General features: G+C 42.0%; 1 protein-coding gene across 3 annotated transcripts; it reads left to right on the top strand.

Moving 5' to 3' along the window:
* Nucleotides 1-779: 779 nt before the first annotated feature.
* On the top strand, nt 780-27114 carry LOC112235385 (rho guanine nucleotide exchange factor 7). 3 transcript variants are annotated; one of them, XM_024403824.2, is made up of 21 exons: nt 782-1258; nt 3507-3590; nt 6703-6787; nt 7510-7643; nt 7846-8047; nt 9680-9768; nt 10861-10955; nt 11086-11181; nt 11492-11614; nt 11799-11937; nt 13941-14000; nt 15184-15330; nt 15395-15481; nt 16595-16673; nt 16899-17053; nt 20809-21030; nt 21182-21365; nt 21913-22098; nt 24704-24803; nt 24957-25011; nt 25215-27114. In XM_024403824.2, exons 1-21 carry the CDS (start codon nt 1094-1096, stop codon nt 25335-25337), a joined length of 2610 nt encoding a protein of 869 aa, XP_024259592.2. In that variant the 5' UTR covers nt 782-1093; the 3' UTR covers nt 25338-27114. The 3 variants fall into 3 exon arrangements, with proteins under 3 accessions (XP_024259593.2, XP_024259592.2, XP_024259594.2); XM_024403826.2 differs by lacking the exon at nt 21913-22098 and having other exon boundaries at nt 792-1258; XM_024403825.2 differs by lacking the exon at nt 16595-16673 and having other exon boundaries at nt 780-1258; nt 15184-15481.
* Nucleotides 27115-27453: the final 339 nt, after the last annotated feature.

The following is a 27453-nucleotide window of genomic DNA, read 5'->3' as shown; positions in this document are numbered from 1 at the left end:
AAAAAGAAATATGAAGTGCTACTTTCCCTGGTTTCATATGCTGTTATTAGTGAGGTCGAGTTCCCCTGGTTTCATATGCTGTTATTAGTGAGGTCGAGCTCCCCTGGTTTCATATGCTGTTATTAGTGAGGTCGAGTTCCCCTGATTTCATATGCTGTTATTAGTGAGGTCGAGTTCCCCTGGTTTCATATGCTGTTATTAGTGAGGTCGAGTTCCCCTGTTCCCAGATTTATTTTTTCAACATCTGTTAAATCGTGAATTTCTGCAGAATGGGTGGATGGCTGTTTTTTGTTACCCTGTTAAGTAGTTTTTATTTCATGCAAATCTATACAGTTATAGTGCACAGAAAATGTAGGTTGTGTTGTACAAATAGCTATTTGAATATAAATATATTTTTTATCACCCTCAAGGTAGTGGAGATGTTAGATTTCTGCAGGCAGGGGGCGCTACAGTTCATTCTAACGTGGGATTCGGGAGTCCTATAAATTAAATATTGTAGTCCTTGTAATAAACGGTGTATTATGCAAAGCTTTATATTTATACACATTAACACACAGTTTAATACCGATTGAATAAGTAAATACAATCATTTGAGGGTTAAAATGCAGTAGCCCACTCTGAAATCTAATATCATGGATTGTATTATAAGGAGCTATTATTACAGCAACCTTTAATAGTTGATGTAGACCCAGCTACCTCATGCAAACTTATGCAAATAATTACGAGTAAAATATTAAACCGTCAACAGGGGGACAGTCTCTAAAAGCAGTTATAGTTTTACATCTTTGTGATGTCATTCTCTGTTGGAGCATTTCGCGGCAGCAGCAGGCGACACAGGTTGGGGGAATAACGAGAGAGGGGGGCAGTTGACAGTTTACCAGGCGTAAAAGACAGGGAAACGAAGCCGATAGACTAGCTACAACTTATAGGAAGAAAGCAGCTGTCCGTCAACCTCTCCAAAACGCAGTCATGTTATCTTTATCCATTAGGATATGTTTTTATTCTGAATAGGCTATTATTCTCCAATCACACCGTTCTCTTCTCCCAAAACATCCCAGGATAGGATAGAGTGGATGTTATTGTAATAATAGCCATGAATTCGGCGGAACATACGGTAACGTGGCTGATAACGTTGGGGGTCTTGGAGTCACCAAAAAAGACCATTTCTGACCCTGAAGGATTCCTGCAGTCTTCTCTCAAAGATGGGGTTGTCCTGTGCAAGCTGGTGGAGCGATTGCGCCCTGGTTCTGTTGAGAAAGTAAGGTCATATCTTATTGCCTGGATGTCCCACCTCTGCCTTAGACAACTATTATGTGGAACTTGAAGAATTAAACATTGTATTAGTATGTCTTTGTTGTTGTAGATCTCAAACTGATCCTAGTTTAGATCATTTAACAGAGGGGTTATTGTACGGAGTAGAGTGGAATTTCCGGACAGATGTCCGTGTGTCTCACTTCAGCACTAGTTTGCATTGACAATGAGATAGATACCTATTCCCAATATAACCTATTCTTAAGTGAGTAATAACGTAATTGTATTCACATTGGCTACACATGGCATTGAAGTCACATGATTTTTTTCTAGATTGAAAACAGACGCTTTTTAAAAAAATAACATGTTTGATTTTCGGATAACGTATGCACATTTGTATTTTTGTTCCACCCAAAAATGTTGCTATAATAAACGGGTGTTTTTGGTTCGGATCAACTGCTATAATGGGGTACACTACAAATAGATTAACATGAGTGGGCCGCCATTGACTGCAATTTCAATTTCACTCAGATGAAGACCCCTCCCACCTCACCCTCTCTTTTAAAGGAACAGTGTGTTTAAACATATTTATCCATCAGAGTAGACCACTCACATAGGCTTACATTGTAACATTGGGAAACGCATTAGCCTAGTGATGGGACTCTCCCAATTATTCAGTGAAACTCTCTCATTTAAGGGTTATGGAAACACCATTGTATTAGGGATACTTTTTATTTTTTTTATTTAATTAGGCAAGTCAGTTAAACAAATTCTTATGTACAATGACTGCCTACCCCGGCCAAACCGTAACCCGGACGACGCTGGGCCAATTGTGCGCCGCCTTATGGGACTCCTAATCACGGCCGGATGTGATACAGCCAGGGTCTGGAGTGACGCCTCTAGCATTGAGATACAGTGCTTTAGACCGCTGCGCCACTCGGGAGACCCTATGGGCTTGACTTTTTTGTATTTTTGTTGTAAAGCAATTCAAAATATACAATATAGAAAAACAGAGTATGTAACGGAGTATACAAACATTACAAACAACATTCAGGGGGATACAGACAATACATTATATAAAGACAGTGGTGGGAAATGTACCCAATTTTCATACTTGAGTAAAAGTAAAGTTACGTTAATAGAAAATTACTCAAAAGTGAAAGTCACCCAGTAAAATACAACTTGAGTAAAAGTTTTTTTTAAGTCTTTGGTTTTAATTATCAAAAGTAAATGTGATTGCTAAAATATACATAAGTATCAAAAGTAAAATTATAAATGATTTAAAATTCCTTACATTAAGCAAACGACAGCACGATATTTTTACAGATAGCCAGGGGCACACTCCAACACTCATACATAATTTACAAACGAAGCATTTGTGTTCCGATGCAGTAGGGATGTCCAGGGATTTTCTCTTGAGTGTGTGAATTGAACCACTTTCCTGTCCTGCTAAGCATTTCAAATGTAACAAGTACTTTTGGGTGTTAGGGAACATCTATGGAGTAAAAAGTACATTATTTTCTTTAGGAATATAGAGTGGTAAAAGCTGTCCAAAATATAAATAGTAAAGTACAGATACCCCCCAAAATTACTAAATAGTACATTAAAATATATTTTACTTAAGTACTTTACACCACTGTATAAAGACTAATTCATTACAAACAAACGTTTTGATAGCTTTTTTTGTCACGAGAAGAAGAAATCGTGTTTATTTGCTGCCTTGACATTTTAACTGAGGGGGAAAAAACGTAATTTCTGTCACACACCGACAGAGCAAGAATGTATCTGCCCTTGTGCACTTGCTATTTATGCTCAATTGGGAAAAGTTAACAGCATAACTACAACATCAACAGGTCAGGGACTTCTAAATAACAGCCAATTGACGATAGGCCTAATAAGGAGAGCACTGGTTAGGTTATTAAAGGTTATGAAGCATGTGATTGCCACTACTGATATAGTCGCGGAGGGTTCTGTTTGCACAGGTAGGCACCAAAAGGTGTAGCCGCAGGGTTCTGGTTTTCACCGTGGAATATACATACCACGTCATTTCCTCTCCTACTAATCCAATTTCCCGATGGGAGATTGAGGGGTCTTTTAGAAACACCGATTGGAGATCTTAGTTTCACACTGAAATCGTGGATCTGTACCGTCTTTTGAAAAACCGAGAACGAAACAGGTTACCTACGGACGGCCGTATGCGTGCACGTACGGCTCGGGGATTTGCTTCAAAAAACGTTTAACTCCCTTTCACACAGATCTTCCAAGAACCAAGGAATGATAGTGAGTTCCAGAGCAATATAAAGGAGTTTCTGAAAGGCTGCGGGTCCTTCCGAGTGGAGGTGAGTATTTTAACCTGCCTGCTGCTCTGTAACTTTGTTGTAAATATCGACAATACAACGCGCTCTAAACATGACTGAAAACACTATCAACATTTAATTTGATCAACACGTGAGCCTGCCCCATGGGGCGTTAGCACAGCCAAGTTGTACAAGCCTACAAGCAGAAATACTACAGTTGCAGCCCGTCGCCCTTTGGATACTAAGTCTGGGTTTTCATTTGTATTTCTAACGTAGTGTAACAACATTCCAAACGAATACTACCCTACTCAATGTGTAGGGTTAGGGTAGAATGATTTGGTCCCCATGATTTGGCCGTTTAACTGAAGTTCACCATTTTACAACTTGATGTTAGATGGTTCCTCATCCTGAAAATAATCTATGGGCCCGGAGAAACTGCAATCCATGCTTCAGTTCTTTACACAGCCATTACAAACTTCAACTGACATTAGCCACCGTTAGCTAAAAAGCAATGGAAGCGATGGGGGCAACCAACTCCATATTTGGTTTAATGTTACTTAAAGTTGATTTGGCCATAACAATCTAATAAAAACACACTAATTAGCTGAAGTTTGTAATGGCCATGTAAAGAACTGAACCATGGATTCTAGTTTCTCCTGGCCTATAGACTATTTTCAGGGTGAGGAACCATCTAACATCAAGTTGTAAATTAGTGATCTTGTCCTTTAATTCAACAACAAATTGTTATTCAGCATATTGAGCTGTTCTGGTCAATATGAAGAACAAGGGAATTTAACTGTGGGCACATCTACTGTCATGAGTAGCCAAGGCCCGAGAGCAATATTTCAGTCTGTCAATACCATGAACCCTATTTCAACATTACAAAACACTTTCAAATTCTACTGTGTGAAACCTGAGTTGTTGGAGTTCTGTTTTAAAGCACAAATGGCATCTCTTGGAATACGGTGCAGCTATCACACAATTTTCTATTTGTCATGGAAACAAGATTTGCCTCAAACTTCTGAGAGATTGTGTGATATGGCAGGTGCCAGGTAAACAAAGGTGTGATCTGAACAGCCTCCTGATTTTAAAATCCGTCTGGGAACGTAGACAAGTCCACTTCTCCCGAAAAATATACATTTGTACACCTTGTAGTAAACTACTTGCCTTACCGTGGCCTAGTTCTTGTGAATGTCTTGTCTCATCTCAACCCTGTTACTGAGTGCTTCAAGACCAGGCCTTATGGAAAGACTGTGACCGCTCTGTTCCAGTGTTCACACGATACCACTGAGAATAAAGCAGTGTATTGGCATGCATCCAAGTGCTATGCTAGTGTGGATATTGGCCTGTGACTCATACCTACCAGGAGTGAGAGCTGCTGGACAGTTATATCTCATGGCTGCTCACTGCAGTGTTGAGGCTGGGCTGCAGCAATAGTAACTAGCATGGCCTTTAGCACCCGACTCAGGTCTGTCTGTCTCTGTCTGGTCCTGTCTGTCTGTCTGGTCCTGTCCTGTTGTCAGTCATGCCTAACTGAATAAATACAGTTTATGCAAGAGGTGGTGCTGGGGGGGGTGGTCATGAGAATGTCAACCCAACCAATGGATTTTCCAATGAGGTCGATTAGGTCGCAAGGCTAAATTCCAAAATGACCAGACATGGACATACACTGTAGTGTGAAGGAGCAATAAACTGTCATGATAGCCATGGTAGATTATTGTCCCAAAACAACCCCTACCTTATAGACATTCATTCCTAATAGATCTCTTCACTCTAGAGACCACATTGAGTCCATCCACCATATTGCTTAATACATCCATGTAGTTCTCTGTCAGATCAAGAAGAGGTCATTCAGAAGTGTGTGTATAGGATTAGGGAGTAAGGGGTGGTTAGGACGGGGTTAGGGGTGTGTGTGTTGGTAGGACAACATGATGAGGCAGAGATTAGAGAGACGGCTCAGACTGCTGCTAATCCCCCAGATTGGCCCTGGATGGTTAAAGGGTAGGAGTGAGGGTGTGTGTGTGTCCAGACTAAGGGGGCAGGGGTAGGACTGTGTGGGTGCTTAGCCGTAAGTGTGCCACAGTGAGTGCTGTACCAGACTGGGTGAAAACTGCCCTCAGAGCAGAAGCAGCATGTAGGGCTGAGGAAACCAATGACACTGCTGAATTACCACTCGGCTAATGAAAATGACCTAATACTCTGACAGGGAAGTAGACCTCGTAGAGCTACTACACTTACTGCCATGCCAAATGGTGCTGAACACAATAGAATAGCAGTAAGTAAACTGGGGTGTTGGCCTGGTTGTGCAACAGAGTTAGTACATCTCCTGCTGTGGCCCAGTCACCTGGTACACTTAGTCACTTTAGGAAGCCTGATGAAATCCTGTATTTGTACTACAGAATTAGGTAGTAATCTGATAAATACGGTCACACCATATCCTGCCAGGCCAGGGCACTCATAGCGTTTCATGTTGGCTATGTCTATCTAACAGTCATTTAATGAACTCTGACAACATATAGTTGAAAGAGACACCCATGCCAAATGAGACTCCTGTCCTAAAGGTCAAAGTTCAAATATGAAACGCCCAACATTGCAGGTAGCAATTATTTAGTGAATAATACAGCATGAGGTGTCCTGAGTGTATTAGTGGTTGACCCCCCCAGTTAGACAGAGGGTGGATCTCAACGTGACACTCACATTCCTGACCTGTCTGGACTGAGAACAAAGAGTGGGAGAGCAGGATGTCCTTAGCCCTGTGGCTTCCTTCCTGTGGTTGTCTGTGGTACGGTGCACTGCGCTGTCTATATCCCAGCGTCTGTACACAGTCTCAGTAATGCTTGGGTAGATTATGGCTGAGTTCTGCTGCCTGTGTCAATCAGTAGTTGTTTTAACTCTGTGGTATTCTCCAGGCTTCAAACCTAGGCCTCCTTACTGTGAGAAATATATCTTTACGGACATTACACACATTACTGTACTATGGGAATGTCTGGAAGTTCCGGTGTCAGGTTTTCATCACCAGAACCAGAGGAAATATGACAAGACCTTTACGCCGTTGCAATGTTATGAAACAGTTCTGTTTTCAGTCAGTTATATAGATATTTTATTTTAAACAAGTATTGAAAAGCTAAAGGATATCTCTCCCTCCTCTTCTCAGCCATTTGAGGTCAATGACCTTCTCCAGGGACTGAACTTCACCAAGGTGCTCAACTCTCTGGTGGCACTGGCCAAAGCCACCGAGGGTAAGTGGACTAAGACAGAAGTGTGTCTGGGGTGATTCATGGAAGGTTTCCTGTTTTCTATGCAAAGCCATACCTGTGAAGTCCCAGATGTCACCTCTAGTCTCTATCAGAGTGGGCGTTGTGTGTTATTAGGCCTGTGTGTGTGTGTCTGTGTAGAATGATGGGTGCACGTTGCAGCATGTTGTGTTCTTCACTCACATTAATGTGTGTTGAACCTAAAGTAGCAGGCGTAAAATAAACTCCTGAAACTAGACCCCCCACATTCTGTCAGGGGGAGGTTCTCTTCTGCTCTCTTCAACCAATCCAGTAAATGTGGGGGAGGAGTTAAGATGGAGTGACGCCTTGTTAACGTCCGAAAGCGGAAGTCGCGTCACAGGCTCTCTTCCATTTCCCCTGATAACCGGATCATCCGGTTGTTGACGGCCCCGCCGAGGCTAATGTGTGTGTGTCCTCATCCCTCTCTCTCTCCTCCACAGACATAGGAGTGGGCAGTGACTCTTGTGTGTGTCCTCATCCCTCACTCTCTCTCCTCCACAGACATAGGAGTGGGCAGTGACTCTGTGTGTCCTCATCCCTCTCTCTCTCCTCCACAGACATAGGAGTGGGCAGTGACTCTCTGTGTGTGTGTGTCCTCATCCCTCTCTCTCTCCTCCACAGACATAGGAGTGGGCAGTGACTCTGTGTGTGTGTGTGTCCTCATCCCCCCTCTCTCTCCTCCACAGACATAGGAGTGGGCAGTGACTCTGTGTGTGCGCATCACTCATCCTCGTTACGAATCAAGTCGTTTGACTCTCTGAACACTCAGTCTCCCCGCGGACGCTCCTCCAAGCTCCTCCACAACCAGTACCGCAGCCTGGTGAGTCATAGAACCCAACAGGACTAGAATGAACCATTTGAGGTGGTTCTCACCTGCAGCTTGGGGTTGTTTTCGGTCTCCATTTGTTTTTGCTCCATCCTTACTTAATCAATCTCTTTTTTTTCTCTCCCTCTTAATTTCTCCCCTTCTCTCCTGCTCCTCTGTTCCCTTCCTCCGTCGCTCCCTCTTTCCTCCCCACTAGGACATGTCGGAGAGCGGTGGGCAGCGGGTACTGGTGAGGGCCAAGTTCACCTTCCAGCAGACCAATGAAGACGAGCTGTCCTTCAACAAGGGTGACATGATCAGTGTGTCGCGCCAGGAAGACGGCGGCTGGTGGGAGGGCTCGTTCAACGGCAACAAGGGCTGGTTCCCTAGCAACTATGTCAAGGAGGTCAAAGGCAGTGGTGGGTGTCAGTGATTGGGCGGCTTGGATTGAATATTAAGTAGGGATCAAAGTTTGTATTGGCGAGTTTAAACATTAGGCTTATGCATCTCTATAACAACTTTATAATCATCTATAGCAGCTCTATTACAACTGTATAACTCTCAGAGAAATATCTCCTGTGTTGATGATATCTGATAGTGGTCCCCCCTATAGCTGACTGTACCTCTGAATCACGCAGCTAAACCAGGCTGTTGATAACTGGTGTGATTTACTGTGTATTTAATGTGTGTCTCTAGGGAATATCCTCTGCTGTTTTTAATGGTGATACATCAAATACCCATTTCATGCAGTCAGCATTTCCCCCGGCTGCTAGAGCTGTAATAACATGATTTATTTATTTTACCAGGTAAGCTGACTGAGAACACCTACGCATTCACAGCAATATAGGGTGGTATGCTGCTGGCCAAAGATAATGATCATGAAGAGAATCATTTAAAACAGCAATATAGGGTGGTATGCTGCTGGCCAAAGATAATGATCATGAAGAGAATCATTTAAAACAGCAATATGTAACTTTTTGGGTGTCCATAAATCAGTCATTCGCACTGAAGTGGTAGATATGTTCTATGTGCGCTATTTCTATGCTTCTTGTTCTTAAGTTTAGTTTTTGCGTCTTCTACTTTTGTTTTTGTACACCAGCTTCAAAGAGCCGAAAATACAATATTGATTCTCTACACTATACGTGCTTGTTTTGTCGCGTAAACTGAAATTAGGAGTACTACTAGAATTTGAGAAACCAGGAAATAGCGGAGCAATTTCTGCATAGTGCGTCTTTTAAAAGAGGAATTACAGAGTGAAGGAACGTGTTGCCAATACTAAGCTCACCAAGACATGGCTCTACACCAGCTTATTCAATGGACTGCAATGTGCAAAGCATTACAGATAGAAATGTAATGCAGAGTAGAGCTCGGAGTTTGTTCTATACACTATTTCTATCTGCAACACTAAGTGTTTTATCAGATCATATACAGAAATGTATAGTAGATGTATAAACTCTTTGTGCACAGCTGTTGTGCACAGTGATTGCACTATTAATGTAGCTATTGTGCATTATAACGGAGAGGAAGGAAACTGCGTGGTTAAACAAAGACAGGACATTCCTTATCTGAGCCTGTAGGTGGGACTTCCCCAAACACACCAAACAGCTCCCAGTGCTTCCCTCTGTTGGCCTACTACCTACCTACACATGATGAACTATGCATCAAACTAATTGCCATTTCTCTATAAGCTCACAGTGGTAACCCACTCCCTTTCTCTATCCAATCAGTCACATGTGAACATGCCCTCTGTCTCTGGCTGCAGAGAGCGAGGGAGCGAGCCACAGTTTTTGTTCCTTTGCTGTGTGTCATGTTGTTCCCTCTCCATTCTGTATGCTATCTCTGCCCCAAGGGTTAGCTACTAAAACACAGCAACATGAATGTGTCCCCATTTCTCTGTAGTGCATAGAAAGCCTCTGGTCTGGTTGTTAGCTAAATGAAGCCAGCATCTTTCCCTGCCGGATAACATTGCTTTAAACTCTATTATAAAATGAACGACTTCATGTTTCTGTCCTACTTCTACTCTACACTTCTCCTCTCTCTCTACCACACAGACAAACCAGTGTCTCCTAAGTCTGCCACCCTCAAAAACCCTGTGAAAGGCTTTGACACACCAGCTGTCAGCAAGACCTACTATAACCTGGTGAGAACCTACACAACCTACTGCACTGAGATCTGAAATACCACGAGGGTTTTAGAATTGAGGCTTTTGCCTGCCGCGTGTTCGTGTGCAGTAATGTAGGTTGTTTCTTCCGTCTGACTGGCTGCTGGGCCAGCTGTGCCTCAAGGCCCTGTGACTGGCTGCTCCGTTTCTATCTAGTGGTAGCACACTGTCACTATGGTGTGTGTGTTGGTGTCTGGGTCAGTGATAGTTCACAGGGACTGTCCTGCTGCCGTGACGGTGATGGAGCACATTGCAAAGCATCCTGGGAGGCCCTCTGTTTATTCTGGTGCTGAGAGAAGAGAAGCTGAGGGCGGGAGATATCAACTATTCAGGACAAGACCATTTCAGGAGAGGAGAGTATATCTGAGGAGAGTACATCTGAGGAAATGGCGTGAGATCTGAGGAGAGTATCTGTTGTCCCAGTGGACAAGAATACGTTAAGATCCACATGGAGCAATCTGATACAAATCAATACATTATGATATGGGGAAAGAAGTGAATAGTTCAGTACTAGTCTTTATGAAGACTTGAAGGTAAACCTCATCACAATGTGAAGTTATCCTGTGTTACAAGATCCAAATGAGTATGAGAGTTGAAATATGAGCCCCACAACATCGGGAGTTAAGTTACCTGGCTGTCCGCCATTAGTGGATGTTGGATGGGTTAAAGCCAACTTAAACCCTCCACCTTCATCCATCCATCCATCTCTGCATCCTTCATAAAGCCTGCTCTGAACCTAGCCAGTATTGACATGGACTGAAGAGGTCAGTATTTGATGAGAAAAGGATAGCAGTTTATTTCTGTCCTCTGGTTTCTCTGTCTAATGGGCTCCTCATATGAAACATAAAGACAAAAGAAAAGAAAATACTTCAAAAAATGAAGTGAAGAGGACCGGCTTCAGGAAGCAGAATGGACGGTCTCCCTGGCCCCATTCTGTCAACGAGGGGGAGGTTAGGAGGAGAGAGGGTGGGTCTCCTCAGTGGGGGTGTCTGAGTTCAGTGTCTGTCTGTCTGCCTGCCTGTCTATCCGTCAACATTCTCTCCTAATCCCCTGTTCTCTCTCTCCATCCAGGTGCTCCAGAACATTCTAGAGACCGAGACCGAGTATTCCAAGGAGCTCCAAAGCCTACTGACCTCATACCTGCACTCACTGCAACCCACAGACAAGTGAGTGTGTTTGTGTTCACATGGCTGTGTGTGTGTGTGTGTGAGGGTCTGATTTGAGCATACTATGAACCTTACTGTACCCCAACCATATCGCTCCAGCTTTCCCCACACCGTCTCCCTCTGTCTCCAGGTTGAGCAGTGCAGACGTCAGTCACATCCTGGGGAATCTGGAGGACATCTCTACCTTCCAGCTGATGTTGGTTCAGTCCTACGAGGAATGTACCAGGTGAGTCCCCGAACACACACACACACACACACACCATATGATCAGTCCAGCATTGACCAAATGTATCTCATCAATACATGGATGTACCAAATGGGTGCCCGCAAACTTAAAATATGAATCAACTCTGAAATAGACCACGTCCTGTCTGCCAATAGGATCTAAAGCCACACCTTAAAACCCGCCGTGTGGGAGGGAGCACTATTCCTCATATATAATAGTACATCAACATGCTGTTTATACAGGTCACACTGACACCTACTGATAGACTCTGGTAGTACTCTGGTGATGAGCACATTGTGTGTGTGTGTAGGCTTCCAGAGAGCCAGCAGAGAGTAGGGGGCTTCTTCCTCAACCTGCTGCCTGAGATGAAGGCTCTCTACATGGCCTACTGCTCCAACCACCCCTCGGCTGTCAACGTCCTCACAGAACACAGGTAAGTGTGTGTGCACGCGTGTATTGAACCAAATCCATCGTGTGATTTTTTTTTTTTTTTTTTTTATGTCACCGGGTTGACTGTTAAAATGATAGCGGACTATTTTCAGTTACAATATCTGCAAAGTATTTTGAGTGTTTCAGTGAGGAACTGGGAGAGTTTAGTATGTCGCTGTGTGTTTCAGTGAGGAGCTGGGGGAGTTTATGGAGGGGAAGGGAGCCAGTAGTCCAGGTATCCTGACCCTCACCACTGGTCTCAGTAAACCCTTCATGAGGCTGGACAAATACCCTACACTGCTGAAGGAACTGGAGAGACACATGGAGGTGAGAGGGAGACAGTCTGGTTATTTTGTATTTATTCTTTTAAGGGGTAGAGCAGCTTTAATATTACAGACAGATTGTAGCTTCCGTCAATGGAATTGTCTGCGTCATTTCCAATCTCCCATATATATTGTTTTGTAAATATGCAGTACAAGTCAAAAGTTTGGAAACACTCATTCCAGGGTTTTTATTTTTTACTATTTTCTACAATGTAGAATAATAGTGAGGACATCAAAACTATGAAATAACACATGGAATCATGTCGTAACCAAAAAAAAAAAAGTGTTAAACAAATGTAAATATATTTTATATTTGAGATTCTTCAAAGTAGCCACCCTTTGCCAATTTTGACTGCTTTGCACACTGTTGGCATTCTCTCAACCAGCTTCATGAAAGTCACCTGGAATGCTTTTCCCACAGACTTGAAAAAGTTGCCACATGCTGAGCGTTTGGTGGCTGCTTTTCCTTCACTCAGCGGTCCAACTCGTCTCAATTGTGTTGAGGTCAGGTAATCTGATGCAGCACTACATCACTCTCCTTCTTGGTCAAATAGCCCTTACACCGCGTGGAGGTGTTTCGGGTTATTGTTGAAACACAAATGAGAGTCCCACTAAGTGAAAGACCAGATGGGATGGCGTATCGCTGCAGAATCCTGTGGTAGCCATGCTGGTTAAGTGTGCCTTGAATTCTAAATAAATCACAGACAGTGTCACCAGCAAAGCACCATCACACCACCACCTCCATGCTTCACGGTGGGAACCACACGTGCAGAGATCATCCGCTCAACCTACTCTGCATCTCACAAAGACACGGCGGTTGCAACCAGAATTTGGACTCATCAGACCAAAGCACAGATTTCCACCGGTCTAATGTCCATTGCTCGTGTTTCTTGTCCCGAGCAAGTCTCCCTTTTGTCCTTTAGTAGTGGATTCTTTGCAGCAATTTGACCATGATGGCCTGATTAACGCAGTGTCCTCGTAACTGTTGATGTGTCTGTTACTTGAACTCTGAAGCATTTATTTGGGCTGCAATTTCTAAGGCTGGTAACTAATGAACTTATCCTCTGCAGCAGACGTAACTCAGGGTCTTCCATTCCTGTGGCGGTCCTCATGAGAGCCAGTTTCATCATAGCGCTTGATGATTTTTGTGACTGCACTTGAAGAAACTTTCAAAGTTCTTAAAATGTTCCGTATTGACTGACCTTCATGTCTTAAAGTAATGATGGACTGTCATTTCTCTTTGCTTATTTGAGCTGTTCTTGCCATAATATGGACTTGGTCTTTTACCAAATAGGGTTATGTTCTGTATACCACCCCTACCTTGTCACAACACAACTGATTGGCTCAAACGCATTAAGAAGGAAAGAAATTCCACAAATTAACCTTTAACAAGGCACACCTGTTAATTGAAATGCATTCCAGGTGACTACCTCATGAAGCTGGTTGAGAATACCAAGAGCGCAAAGCTGTCATCAAGGCACTGGGTGGCTACTTTGAAGAATCTCAAATATAAAATATATTTATATTTGTTTAACACTTTTTGGTTACTACAGGATTCCATGTGTCATTTCATAGTTTTGATGTCTTCACTATTATTCTACAATGTAGAAAATAGTAAAAAATAAAGAAACCCTGGAATAAGTTGGTGTCCAAACTTATGACTGGTACTATATATATATATATATATATATATATATATATATATATATATATATATATATTATGTTCCACTAACCCTACCACCCCTCCCCCAATTGTAGTAAACTAATGGACAACAACACTTAGGTGTCTACTTCCAACTTATACGTTCTACAAACATTTCACGAACAGTGTATTTTTAGTTAGTTATCTTTTTGTTTGTTTTTAGTCCCATCGACCTGTGTTATGTACTATAGATAACGGTCATTTGCCTGTGAATGGTGGCTTTTTGTTGTGTAGGTGTAGACTATATTGACTGTTAGACCTGTGATCTTCTGATGAATCAAACATCCCAATCTTTTTCATCAGGAGCATCATGCTGATCGACCAGACATCCAGAAGTGTTTGACCTCCTTCAAAGGCCTCTCTGTAAGTCGGACATACACCGTCCCTGTCTCCGTTTAATGACTTATGCCGTGTTAAAGGGTTACATTTGCATGTCTCTTGTTGATGATGTACACTACCGTTCAAAAGTTTGGAATCACTTATTTTTTTCCATTTTAAAATGACATCAAATTGATCAGAAATGCAGTGTAGACATTGTTAATGTTGTAAATGACTATTGTAGCTGGAATCTTTAAAAAAAAAAAAATGTTTTTATCGATACATACATTTTGCCCATCTTAATCTTTTGTTTTTATTAGCTAGTCTGAGATATGGATTTTTCTTTGCAACTCTGCCTAGAAGACCAACATCCCGAAGTCGCCTCTTCACTGTTGACGCTGAGACTAGTGTTTTGCGGATACTGTTTAATGAAGCTGCCAGAATAGACTGACAAGTTTCAGGACAAAGTTATTTGTTTCTGGCCATTTTGAGCCTGTAATCGAACCCACAAATGCTGATGCTTCAGATACTCGACTAGTCTAAAGAAGGCCAGTTTTATTGCTTCTTTAATCAAAACAGTTCTCAGCTGTGCTATCATAATTGCAAAAGGGTTTTCTAATGATCAATTAGCCTTTAAAATGATCAACTTGGATTAGCTAACACAACGTGCCATTGGAACACAGGAGTGATGGTTGCTGATAATGGGCCTCTGTACGCCTAAAATCAGCTGTTTCCAGCTATAATAGTAATTTGCAACATTAACAATGTCTACACTATTTATGATCAATTTTGTTATTTTCGTGGACAAAAAAGTGCTTTTCTTTCAAAAACAAGGACATTTCTAAGTGACCCCAAACTTTTGAGCACTGGTGTATATGGAATCCAGTATTATTCAGGGTTAAATTGACATGTTAAATAGTCTCTGTCTTGTTGTGTGCACTGTTGCTAATCCTGGGCTGGGGGAAAAGCTTTAGCCTGCCTCTGGGCTCCACGGTTTGGCTCTGCTGTTCTGTGGCTTGGTGCCCTGACTTGGGCTTCTATGCAGCCTGGATCTTTCGTGTGTGTGTGTGTGTGTGTGTGTGTGTGTGTGTGTGTGTGTGTGTGTGCACATGTATACATTTGTCTGTTTCTCTCTCTGTCTCGCTGTCTCTCACATTGACTGGGATTCAATACTTTTTAAAACAGCTTCCTTTTTTATTTGTGTGTGTTTGTGTCTCCATGGCTTCAGGCCCAGTGTCAGGAGGTGAGGAAACGTAAGGAACTGGAGCTGCAGATTCTAACTGAGACGATCAGACGCTGGGAGGGAGATGACATCAGAACCCTGGGCCCTGTCCTGTACATGTCACACACACTCTGCCACACACACGGATCGGAGGTAAGACGCCTATCTAAAATCTACACCCAGGAACGTCTTAACAGTGTGTGCTTGTCTTCTTTAGGAGAAGCGCGAACGCTACCTCCTGCTGTTCCCAAATGTTCTCCTACTGCTGTCTGCCAGCTCCAGAATGAGTGGATTCATCTACCAGGTCAGGATCTCGCTCTGTCCTTTGTTAGTATTTAGGGCCCTGTAGAATCCGCTTTGTGGAGAACATGACGGAATCCTGGAATCGCGACATTAAAACGTAATTCAACAATATTCAAAAATGTATTGAACTTATTAGAAATCAACTAAATGGTTTGAACTTATTAGAAAAGTCATTAATTCGCCCAAAATTTTCATGACATAAATAAAATGCATCAGTGATTCATATTTTCCTTCAATTTTCTGAAGATGCAACGGCACAGGAATGCCTGTCTGTGTGTGCGCGTTTGTCTTCCACTTCTTGTAGTTGTTAGAGATTATGCTAATGTGTTGCCAACTGTCTTCCGGTATAGATGGTAAAGCTTTCCCAAAAACCTTCTCAATTAAATGTTAAAGCTGCAATATGTGACTTTTTGCGTGACCCAACCAAATTCACATAGAAATGTGAGTTATAGATCTGTCCATCTCATTGAAAGGTTGTCTAAGAAGCAGTGTATCTGTTCTATGTGCGCTATTTCTATTCTTACAGTTAAGTTTTGTTTTTTCTTTTACTTTCAGTTTTGTGCACCAGCTTCAAACAGCTGAAAATAGAATATTTTTGGTTATAGAAAATCTATTTCACAGCGGTTTAGATGGTAAATGATTCTCTACACATTGCTTGTTTTGTCACACAAACTGAAATTAAGCAAACTATTGGAATTTTAGCAACCAGAATTTTTTTTTGCCTATTGTACCATTTAACTACAAAGTAGCATACTGGTAGAATGATCTCATGACTATTTGCATCAATCCAGTGGCCATTTGTTTTGCAAACTTTGCAATCACATGAGTGCTACAGAAGCATCCTAACCAAACAACTGTCTCTGGCTAGTGAGCAGTTAAAGGGTAATTACACCCAAAAATCTAAATTTCTTAGATTTTTTTCCCCCAAACCTCAAGTGGTCTCCTGATGTGGTTTAAGCATTGTTATGGACTTAGAACATAATTTTTTATTTTTTTTAAACATTGGGAAAAACTGAAGAAACGGAATCAGGCAAAAATCGAACGGATTTTATAGTGCCCTTAAGTGTGTAAACACTAAAGGTTTGTGTAACTCTGTCGTTGATTTGCTTTAAAGGGTAAGCTGCCATTGACAGGAATGCTTATCTCAAGGATAGAAGATTGTGAGATGGTCAAAAATGCTTTTGAAATATCAGGTATGTTTACAGTTTTGTTTTTACTAGTGGAGTTTAAACAGCTCAAAATAAGGGTAATTACATGTGTGCGTGTATGGACATGTTTAACTATACTTGTGGGGACCCGAAGGAAAAATGCTAGGAGGTTAAGGTTGATGTTAGGGGTTAGGTAAAATACGATTTTGAATGGGAATAAATTGTGTCCCCACAAGGTTAGTTAAACAAGACTTTGTGTGTGTGTTACAGGCAGTACGTGTGAGCGGATGCAGGTGGTGTGTAACAACCAGCAGGATTTGCAGGAGTGGGTGGAGCATCTGTCAAGACACACTCAGATCAGAAACGCCCCCTCCGTGATCATGACCACACCCACCGCCAAGCCCCAGTCTGTCCCCTGCCACACGGTAACACCCCCAACCTCTCCAGTTTGACTGTCAGTTAAAGGGAAGGGTATTGACGTTTGTCTGACATTTTTCTTGTGTAGATCCAGGTACATGGATTAGGATATTTGCAGGTTTAAATCCCAAATGAATGGAAAAGATAATGCTGCATTCATAACATCTTGTAAATTCGTAAATATGACCATGCCACTGGGAAAGATCCATTTGAATGCCCCTCCAACTGGTATTACTAGTGGGAAACTCGTCTACCATCAGACTTCTCCCACATGTTGAACTTAGTTGTCACATACTGAGGAAATACCTCTATAACAGCATTTTCGGCAGTTAAAAGCAACAATTAAACATTATTTATAAAAAGCAATCTATTAATATAGTTTTTGAACACGATAATTTGTTTACAAGCTAGCTGGCTGTTCTTTTAATTTATGGTTGAAGCAGATTGTTTGCTTGTTAGCCAAGCATCGATTCTCAGCGAGTTCAAAGCACTTGAATGCATCCAACTCGTATTTACAAATGGTTATTACTAGAGCTCGACCGATTATGGTTTTTCAACGCCGAAACCGATTATTGGAGGACCAAAAAAGCCGATATCGATTTAATCTGCCGATTTTTAAAATAAAAATATATATATATAATGACAATTACAACAATACTGAACACTTATTGTAACTTAATATAATACATAAATAAAATCGATTTAGTCTCAAATAATGAAGCATGTTCAATTTGGTTTAAATAATGCAGAAACACAGTGTTGGAGAAGAAAGTAAAAGTGCAATATGTGCCATGTAAAAAAGCTAACTTTAAAAAAAAAGTTCCTTGCTCAGAACATGAGAACATATGAAAGCTGGTGGTTTAATATTCCCAGTTCTTTTATATTCCCAGTTCTTCAATATTCCCAGTTAACAAGTTTTAGGTTGTAGTTATAGTAATTATGGCGCGTCGACTATTTCTCTCTCTACCATTTGTATTTCATATACCTCTGACTATTGAATGTTCTAATAGGTACTTTAGTATTGCCAGCTTAATCTTGGGAGTTGATAGGCTTGAATTCATGAACAGCGTTGTGCTTCAAGCATTCTGATGAGCTGCTCGCAAATGCAGGAAAGTGCTGTTTGAATGAATGCTTACGAGCCTGCTGCTGCCTACCACCATTCAGTCAGACTGCTCTATGAAATCATAGACTTAATTATAATAAACACATAGAAATACGAGCCTTAGACATTAATAATGGTCAAATCCGGAAACAAAAATGGTCATTTCGAAAACAAAACGTTTATTCTTGCAGTGAAATACAGAACCATTCCTTATTTTATCGAATGGGTGGCATCCCTAAGTCTAAATATTGCTGTTACATTGCACAAACCTCAATGTTACAGTGCCTTGCGAAGATATTCAGCCCCCTTGAACTTTGCGACCTTTTGCCACATTTCAGGCTTTCAAACATAAAGATATAAAACTGTATTTTTTTGTGAAGAATCAACAAGTGGGACACAATCATGAAGTGGAACGACATTTATTGGATATTTCAAACTTTTTTAACAAATCAAAAACTGAAAAATTGGGCGTGCAAAATTATTCAGCCCCCTTAAGTGAATACTTTGTAGCGCCACCTTTTGCTGCGATTACAGCTGTAAGTCGCTTGGGGTATGTCTCTATCAGTTTTGCACATCGAGAGACTGAACATTTTTCCCATTCCTCCTTGCAAAACAGCTCGAGCTCAGTGAGGTTGGATGGAGAGCATTTGTGAACAGCAGTTTTCAGTTCTTTCCACAGATTCGATTGGATTCAGGTCTGGACTTTGACTTGGCCATTCTAACACCTGGATATGTTTATTTTTGAACCATTCCATTGTAGATTTTGCTTTATGTTTTGGATCATTGTCTTGTTGGAAGACAAATCTCCGTCCCAGTCTCAGGTCTTTTGCAGACTCCATCAGGTTTTCTTCCAGAATGGTCCTGTATTTGGCTCCATCCATCTTCCCATCAATTTTAACCATCTTCCCTGTCCTTGCTGAAGAAAAGCAGTCCCAAACCATGATGCTGCCACCACCATGTTTGACAGTGGGGATGGTGTGTTCAGGGTGATGAGCTGTGTTGCTTTTACGCCAAACATAACGTTTTGCATTGTTGCCAAAAAGTTCCATTTTGGTTTCATCTGACCAGAGCACCTTCTTCCACATGTTTGGTGTGTCTCCCAGGTGGCTGAAACTTTAAACAACACTTTTTATGGATATCTTTAAGAAATGGCTTTCTTCTTGCCACTCTTCCATAAAGGCCAGATTTGTGCAATATACGACTGATTGTTGTCCTATGGACAGAGTCTCCCACCTCAGCTGTAGATCTCTGCAGTTCATCCAGAGTGATCATGGGCCTCTTGGCTGCATCTCTGATCAGTCTTCTCCTTGTATGAGCTGAAAGTTTAGAGGGACGGCCAGGTCTTGGTAGATTTGCAGTGGTCTGATACTCCTTCCATTTCAATATTATCGCTTGCACAGTGCTCCTTGGGATGTTTAAAGCTTGGGAAATCTTTTTGTATCCAAATCCGGCTTTAAACTTCTTCACAACAGTATCTCGGACCTGCCTGGTGTGTTCCTTGTTCTTCATGATCTTTTGCAGACTCCATGCTCTCTGCGCTTTTAACGGACCTCTGAGACTATCACAGTGCAGGTGCATTTATACGGAGACTTGATTACACACAGGTGGATTGTATTTATCATCATTAGTCATTTAGGTCAACATTGGATCATTCAGAGATCCTCACTGAACTTCTGGAGTTTTCTGCACTGAAAGTAAAGGGGCTGAATAATTTTGCACGCCCAATTTTTCAGTTTTTGATTTGTTAAAAAAGTTTGAAATATCCAATAAATGTCGTTCCACTTCATGATTGTGTCCCACTTGTTGTTGATTCTTCACAAAAAAATACAGTTTTATATCTTTGTTTGAAAGCCTGAAATGTGGCAAAAGGTCGCAAAGTTCAAGGGGGCCGAATACTTTCGCAAGGCACTGTATGTTATAATTATGTCAAATTCTGGCAAATTAATTACGGTCTTTGTTAGGAAGAAACACAGTTCCCTACGACCCTGACTCTGCTTGCACTGAACGCAAATGAAGTGACGACACTATTGCCTGCTAACATGCATTTATTTTAACTAAATATGCAGGTTTAAAAAAAATCTATACTTCTGTGTATTGATTTTAAGAAAGGCATTGATGTTTATGGTTGGGTACATTTGTGCAACGAATGCTTTTTTTTCGCAAATGTGCTTTGTTAAATCATCACCTGTTTGGCGAAGTTGAAGTAGGCTGTGTAATAAATTAACAGGCACCGCATTGATTATATACAACGGAGGACAAGCTAGTTAACCTAGTAATATCATCAACCATGTGTAGTTAACTAGTGATTATGTGAAGATTGTTTTTATGTGAGTTAAGTTTAATGCTAGCTAGCAACTTACCTTGGCTCCTTTTGACACTGCACTTGTGTAACAGGTGGTCAGGCTGCCACGCAGTTTCCTCGTGGTTTGCAATGGAATCGGCGTCCAAAAAGGCCGATAACTTGAAATTGGCCCTAATTAATCTGCCATTACGATTTAATCGGTCGACCTCCTTCCCACTAGTTAGTAGTTATTACCACCTTTCCATTTGGTTATGAACTCAGCAAGCACCATTAATTCCAAGAGATGCTACTGTATATATGATATACTCTCTTTTTTTGTACCAGTCTTAAACTTCTCCCCTCTGTTCTCTCTCCCCCAGCTCCCATCCCATCCCCTGACCCCCACCAGACACTCAGAGAGTAGGGGTGTATCTGGAGGCCCTGCCTACCACACCCTACCCCACCCCTCCTCCCACGGGGCCCCTCAAACCCCCCCCATGTGGGGTCCCCTGGAGCCCCCCAGCACCCCCAAACCCTGGAGCCTCAGCTGCCTCCGCCCCGCGCCCCCACTCAAGCCCTCGGCAGCACTCTGCTATAAAGAGGTATGGTCCTGGTCCTTTCGTGTAAGAGGGAATAGGTTCCAAACAGTAATAGTCAGCACAGTTTCTAGAGATGAAGCCTTTATCTATAAAATAGCCCACCTCTAGGGTTCTAAGAGAGCCTCTCTCTTCCTCTTTTTATCTCCCTCTCTAGGATCTGAGTAAAAGTCCTAAGAGTATGAAGAAGCTGCTGCCTAAACGTAAGCCTGAGAGGAAAGCTTCAGATGAGGACTTTGCTACCAGGAAGAGTACTGCAGCTCTGGAGGAGGATGCCCAGATCCTGAAAGTGATCGAGGCCTACTGCACCAGCGCCAAAACACGACAGACACTCAACTCAAGTAAGACTACGCCGCAAACACACAACCTGTCAGAGACCCAATACTTCAACCAATACCAACTAGTCTTTGGTGTCTTTTATTTCTGTACTAACATGAACCATGTCCAGATTAGTTCTAAGACTTCACAGGTTCTGGATAAATGCTCTTTAGAGTATAGCTGTTTAGATTCAACTGTCACAGTGTCTAGTCTATTGCTACTCATAGTTCAGTGTTGTCTCCTCTCTCTCTAACTATGTTCTCTCCTGTTTCTTTTCTCTCCCCTCATCCCCTTTGCATTCTGTTATTCTCTGCTCTGTTCCTCCTCCTTTTGGTTTGTCTATTTTGTGTCCTCTCCCTTTAAAAAAAAATATTATATATATATATAATTATTTTTGTCCTCATTCATAACCCCATCATCCCTCCTTGTTTTAAATATACCTGTATATTATTTATCCTATTATTATGGATCCCTTCACAACCTACCTCAACAATTATTTGCCCCCCACACTGCTTTATTATGGTTTGATCCACTCCCCCTCGTTCCGTATGGTTTGATCCACTCCCCCAGCATGGCAGGGTACTGATTTGATGCATAACCACGTGCTGGCCGAGCCAGTTGACCGGTCCAGTGTGGACACTATAGGTTGCCGTAGCAGCCTGTCCAGAGGGACCGAGCCCTGGTCTGACCTATCAGAGGACTCGGATTATGACAGTATTTGGACCGCCAGTAGTTACAGGACCTCCTCCGTTTCTCGTAAGAGCTACAGTCGCTCCTCCCATATATCCCGCTCCCTCACACCTTTTTTAATAAACTATTTTATTTTGAAAGAGAAATATGATTTTCTTTCATCGTAGTTTTGGAATCCCACTTCTGGCTAGGCCACATTCAGTACGCAAATGTTGCAGATAGAAATGCAGTGAATAGAGCTGACATAATTCCTTATTCTACATGTTTGTTTAACATAATACATTTCTATCTGAATGTCGGCCAACGTTGTGTCCTGCTGAATGCGGCCCTTCAGCCACCGTTTGTAGTTTCTCCCCCTCCCTTAGTCATGGTTGGTTGTGTGTGGTTTACAGTAGCTGAGTCTGGTGTTTCTGTGAAATGTCTGTCATGCCAACCTCTCAGAAACTGAAGATGGTGAGGAACCTAACATAACCTCTCTCCCTTATGTATGTATGCACAGTGCCTTGCAAAAGTATTCATCCCCCTTGGTGTTTTTCCTATTTTGTTTCATTACAACCTGTAATTTAAATGGATTTTTATTTGGATTTCGTGTAATGGACATACACAAAATAGTCCAAATTAGTGAAGTGAAATGAAAAAAAAATCTTGTTTAAAAAATAAATGTAAAAAAAACTGGTGTCTGCATATGTATACACCCCCTTTTTGCTCTGAAGCCCCTAAATAAGATCTGGTGCCACCAATTACTTTCAGAAGTCACATAATTAGTTCAATAAAGTCCACCTGTATGCAATCTAAGGGTCACATGATCTGTCACATGAGCTCCGTATATATACACCTGTTCTGAAAGGTCCCAGAGTCTGCAACACCACTAAGCAAGGGGCACCACCAAACAAGTGGAACTATGAAGAGCAAGGAGCTTTCCAAACAGGTCAGGGACAAAGAAGGAGAAGTACAGATCAGGGATGGGTTTTGAACATTCCACGGAGCACCATTAAATCCATTATTAAAAAATGGAAAGAATATGGCACCACAACCAACCTGCCAAGAGAGGGCCGCCCACCAAAACTCACAGACCAGGCAAGGAGGGCATTAATCAGAGAGGCAACAAAGATGACCCTGAAGGAGCTGCAAAGCTCCACAGTGTAGATTGGAGTATCTGTCCATTGGACCACTTTAAGCCGTACACGCCACAGAGTTGGGCTTTACAGAAGAGTGGCCAGAAAAAAGCCATTGCTTAAAGAAAAATTATAATATGTTCACCAAAAGGCATGTGGGAGACTCTCCAAACATATGGAAGAAGGTACTCTGGTCAGTTGACACTAAAATGGAGCCATTTGGCTATCAAGGAATACGCTGTTTGGCGCAAACCCAACACTTCTCATCACCTTGAGAACACCATCCCCACAGTGAAGCATGGTGGCGGCAGCATCATGCTGTGGGGATGTTTTTCATCGGCAGGGACTGGGAAATAAAAATCAGTTTAATTCCAGGTTGTAAGGCAACAAAATACTTTCGCAAGGCACTGTGTGTATTCATGCATGCACTACTGGTTAGAGCCAGTTTGCACTGTTCTGTGAAGGGAGTAGTACACAGCGCTGTACGAGATCTTCAGTTTCTTGGCAATTTCTCACATGGAATAGCCTTCATTTCTCAGAACAAGAATAGACTGACGAGTTTCAGAAGAAAGTAATTTGTTTCTGGTTATTTGAGCCTGTAATCAAACCCAAATGCTGATGCTCCAGATACTCAACTAGCCTAAAGAAGGCCAGTTTTATTGCTTCTTTAATCAGAACAACAGTTTTCAGCTGTGCTAACATAATTGCAAAAGGCTTTTCTAATGATCAGTTAGCCTTTTTAAAATGATACACTTGGATTAGCTAACACAACGTGCCATTGGAACACAGGAGTGATGGTTGCTGATAACGGGCCTCTGTAGATATTCCATTAAAAAATCAGCCGTTTCCTGCTACAGTAGTCATTTACAACATTAACAATGTCTACACTGTATTTCTGATCAATTTGATATTTTAATTGGCAAAAATTGCTTTTCTTTTAAAAACAAGGACATTTCTAAGTGACCCCAAACTTTTGAACAGTAGTACACACACACACACATACACACACCCTTCTCCCCTCAAAAGACCTCGGTGGACAAAGGGAATAACTGCTCCTCAGCCTCCCTTCTGTTCTCAACTATTAACGGCTTCAAAGGACCTGGTGTCATGTTACAATCATTAAAATGATGAGTTAATATGCTGCTGTCATAGCTTAGATCTCCCTTGGAGAACAGAGATATTGAATCTCCTGTATGGCTAAAGGATAAATGGTAGATGAGGGAGACTTGATTTGCCAGGTCAAGTTCTCCTCCTCTACTACACCTGTCCTGATCCTTCCACAGGCCCCCTTTGACAGGCCACTTATCTGAATCTGGTTTGGGATGTATCCTAATACTCTAAAATTGCCTCCTTTCCTTCATTGCCACTGATAAATGAAAGTGCTCCTATAAAGGACTGTGATCAGGGGGGACAGGACACAAGGAGAAGAGGCTAGTTTGAACTATTGAGCTACAGCCTTATGTGTCAAACTAAGGTCACCCTCCCCTCAGTCTGTCAATTAGTCATCTCGTCCATTGACCAATGTGCTCTGCTGACGGTCTTGTTTTACCAATCAGGATCCAGGGAGAAGTCAGGTGTGCACATGCTCTTCCCTGAGGAGGAGAAGATCATCGTGGAGGAGACCAAGAGCAACGGACAGACTGTCATCGAGGAGAAGTAAGCACTACATTCCTCCCTGAACTACCATTGCGTTAGATTGGGAGAACTCTTCACTTCACACGTTCAGAAGTTTATATGTTCCCTAATGGGGTTTATTGATAATGGTGAGCTGTGGTTGGGTTGGTTAACTAACGTGTCTGTCTGCCTTAGGACTCTAGTAGACACGGTGTATGGGCTGAAGGATGAAGTGCAGGAGCTGAAACAGGTGAGCGTTCAGGAGAGTTCGCCAAACCGTCACATCAAATAGCATGTCAGTCGTTCAGCATCATAATGAATCAATTAGAGGCTCTCTATGACAAACCTCTAAGCATATACATCCCAGAACCAGAGCACTGTTCATTCCAGGCATGTGCGATTTAGAGCCTTTTCTAAGATCCAGCGGCCGTCTTTGTCCCCTCCCCCCAACAGGACAACAAGAAGATGAGGAGAACCCTGGATGAAGAGCAGAAAGCCAGGAAGGAGCTGGAGAAGATCCTGAGGAGAGTCCTGAAGAACATGAACGACCCCACCTGGGACGAGACCAACCTGTGAATACTCAGGTGACATCGCATCAACATGGTTGGGTTCAGGTTCCACCGTGACTGGACCAAAATTGTTAACCACAAAGCCATCTGACGTAACACTGTGGAACACTGATCTGTCACTGTTGTAAGAGACTAGGTGTGGTCCAAAGTCAAAACAGTCAAATAGCATCCCTGAATAACTCTGGAAGACTATTGGCTGCGACATGGACCTCCGACCTCTGTGTTGATCTGGGATTGGAAAGAGGCTGGAACAATCACACCAGTGGAGATACATCTGATGTCACTGACTCTGTCTCCTTCCGAGTGCTTCTCAAAGGGTGATTCCTCTCTACCTCTCCCCTTCTGCACTGATCTGAAAGCAGGTGAAAACAACATGGGAATTTTCTGTCACTTGTACAGTACTTTAACATTCGTGATGAGGAAAGGAAGGAAGTAAGTTCAGACTATTGAGATCCATCCCCTGCATGTAGAGGAATAGTCTCAGGGAATAATTTCTAGAGACAGTGGCTGCATCTCAATAGTGGTTTGCTCTTCTCATCTTTGCTGATCTGCACTGGTATGTGCAGTAGGTCCCTAGTGCCTACAAAGGGATTTCCTTCCACCTGTCCAGTTTTATGCAGATGAAAGACAGCAATGGTAGACTATTGAGATGCAACCCAGACAATTATGACAGATGATGATTTTGTCACTGCCTGCATTAACCTGCTGCCAAGCTCCTCAACACCTCCTTACCCCACTCTGGAGCATCTCCCTGCCCATTCCTCTGAGCCTTGTAGGAACCTATGGCCAACACACAGAACAGCATAACCTCTAGCTCATTCTGCATGTTTCCATGGAAACCTTAGCAATCCAAGACTGGAACGTTTTCAGGTGATTTTTGTAGCTTTCTGATGATGATTTGAAGTATTCTGGATGACCTATTTCTTGTTTGTTACTGTTATTTTACCGGATAATGGACTTTCTATTTTAATGCTTTCCTGAAAACACTGTATTTCTACTTTTGCTTTTCTACTTCTTTGTCACCTATGATTTGTACAGAAACTAACCGTAGCGTCTCAAATTAATATCATGAAATGTGCCTTGGGGAAACTATTCCATGATATTGGCTTACGTTTCTGGCAGGCTCTTCAAGTTTAAAATAAGTAAAATATTCCAATGCAATATTGATTCCAATGATTAACACTAATGTAAACTACTTATCTAACTATTTCAGATTCTATATTATGTCTATATTATGTCTAATTTATGTATTTAAATGAAATTGACTGAGAAATGTGTTATGCACTCCTCAAGTCTATTGTTCAGTGAAAACCTCCCTCCCATATCCTCTATTTATTACCTCTTTGTCTCTCTCACTCTTCTCGTCTCTGAATTAAACTGTAAACTGTATCTGAATACTTGCGATGACTGATGTGTTTTACCCGTCTTAGTTGAAAGCACTGGCTGAAAGTTGCCTCTGAATAACAGCGTCTGCTTTAATGACCTAAATGTGATGTAGCCTTTGACCTGCAAAGTGCTGTCACTTTTCACTTCAAATGTATCAGACAGTTATCATTGGATACCTGTTAGTGGTAGATTCAGGTGGAAATATACTATAACCAGTCCAGACATGGTGACGGTGACCACGTTTCCATGCGCACAGTATTCCGGACAGTAGCTCATATCCCACTTAAGGTCTTATTTGGGATGAGCTGTTTACATGCACCTTTTTGATATCTCACTCACGAGTATCCCTGTATCCATGAATAAACAGAATAGTTAAAATGTAAGTTATATGGGTAAAATGGAATAGTAACTGGACTCTGGACACTGACTGTGGGCCCTCTGACCTGTACAGTAATATTATACATTTCTTGCAGTGAAATACAACAGTTTTGTGTCAGGAACAGAAGTGGAGAAATACGAATTCTTTCTTTTCAGCATCTCTTGAGAAAATGGATCTTTCTTGTGGATGTGAGTGTAACATGTTATCTTTGACAATGTTATGCCAGCAGACAGTATTTCAACCACAAAATATGCACCAAGATCTACTGATGTCTTTATCAGAAATGTGTTTCATTGTTTTCTCAGCTTTTCATTTTCTTAAAACCGGTCAAACTGATGACATTTGGACATTTCGTACG

This window comes from Oncorhynchus tshawytscha, linkage group LG14, assembly GCF_018296145.1.
Source record: "Oncorhynchus tshawytscha isolate Ot180627B linkage group LG14, Otsh_v2.0, whole genome shotgun sequence".
Classification (NCBI taxonomy): domain Eukaryota; kingdom Metazoa; phylum Chordata; class Actinopteri; order Salmoniformes; family Salmonidae; genus Oncorhynchus; species Oncorhynchus tshawytscha.
The sequence above is the reverse complement of the archived record's forward strand: the minus strand, read 5'-3'. Positions and strand labels throughout refer to the sequence as shown.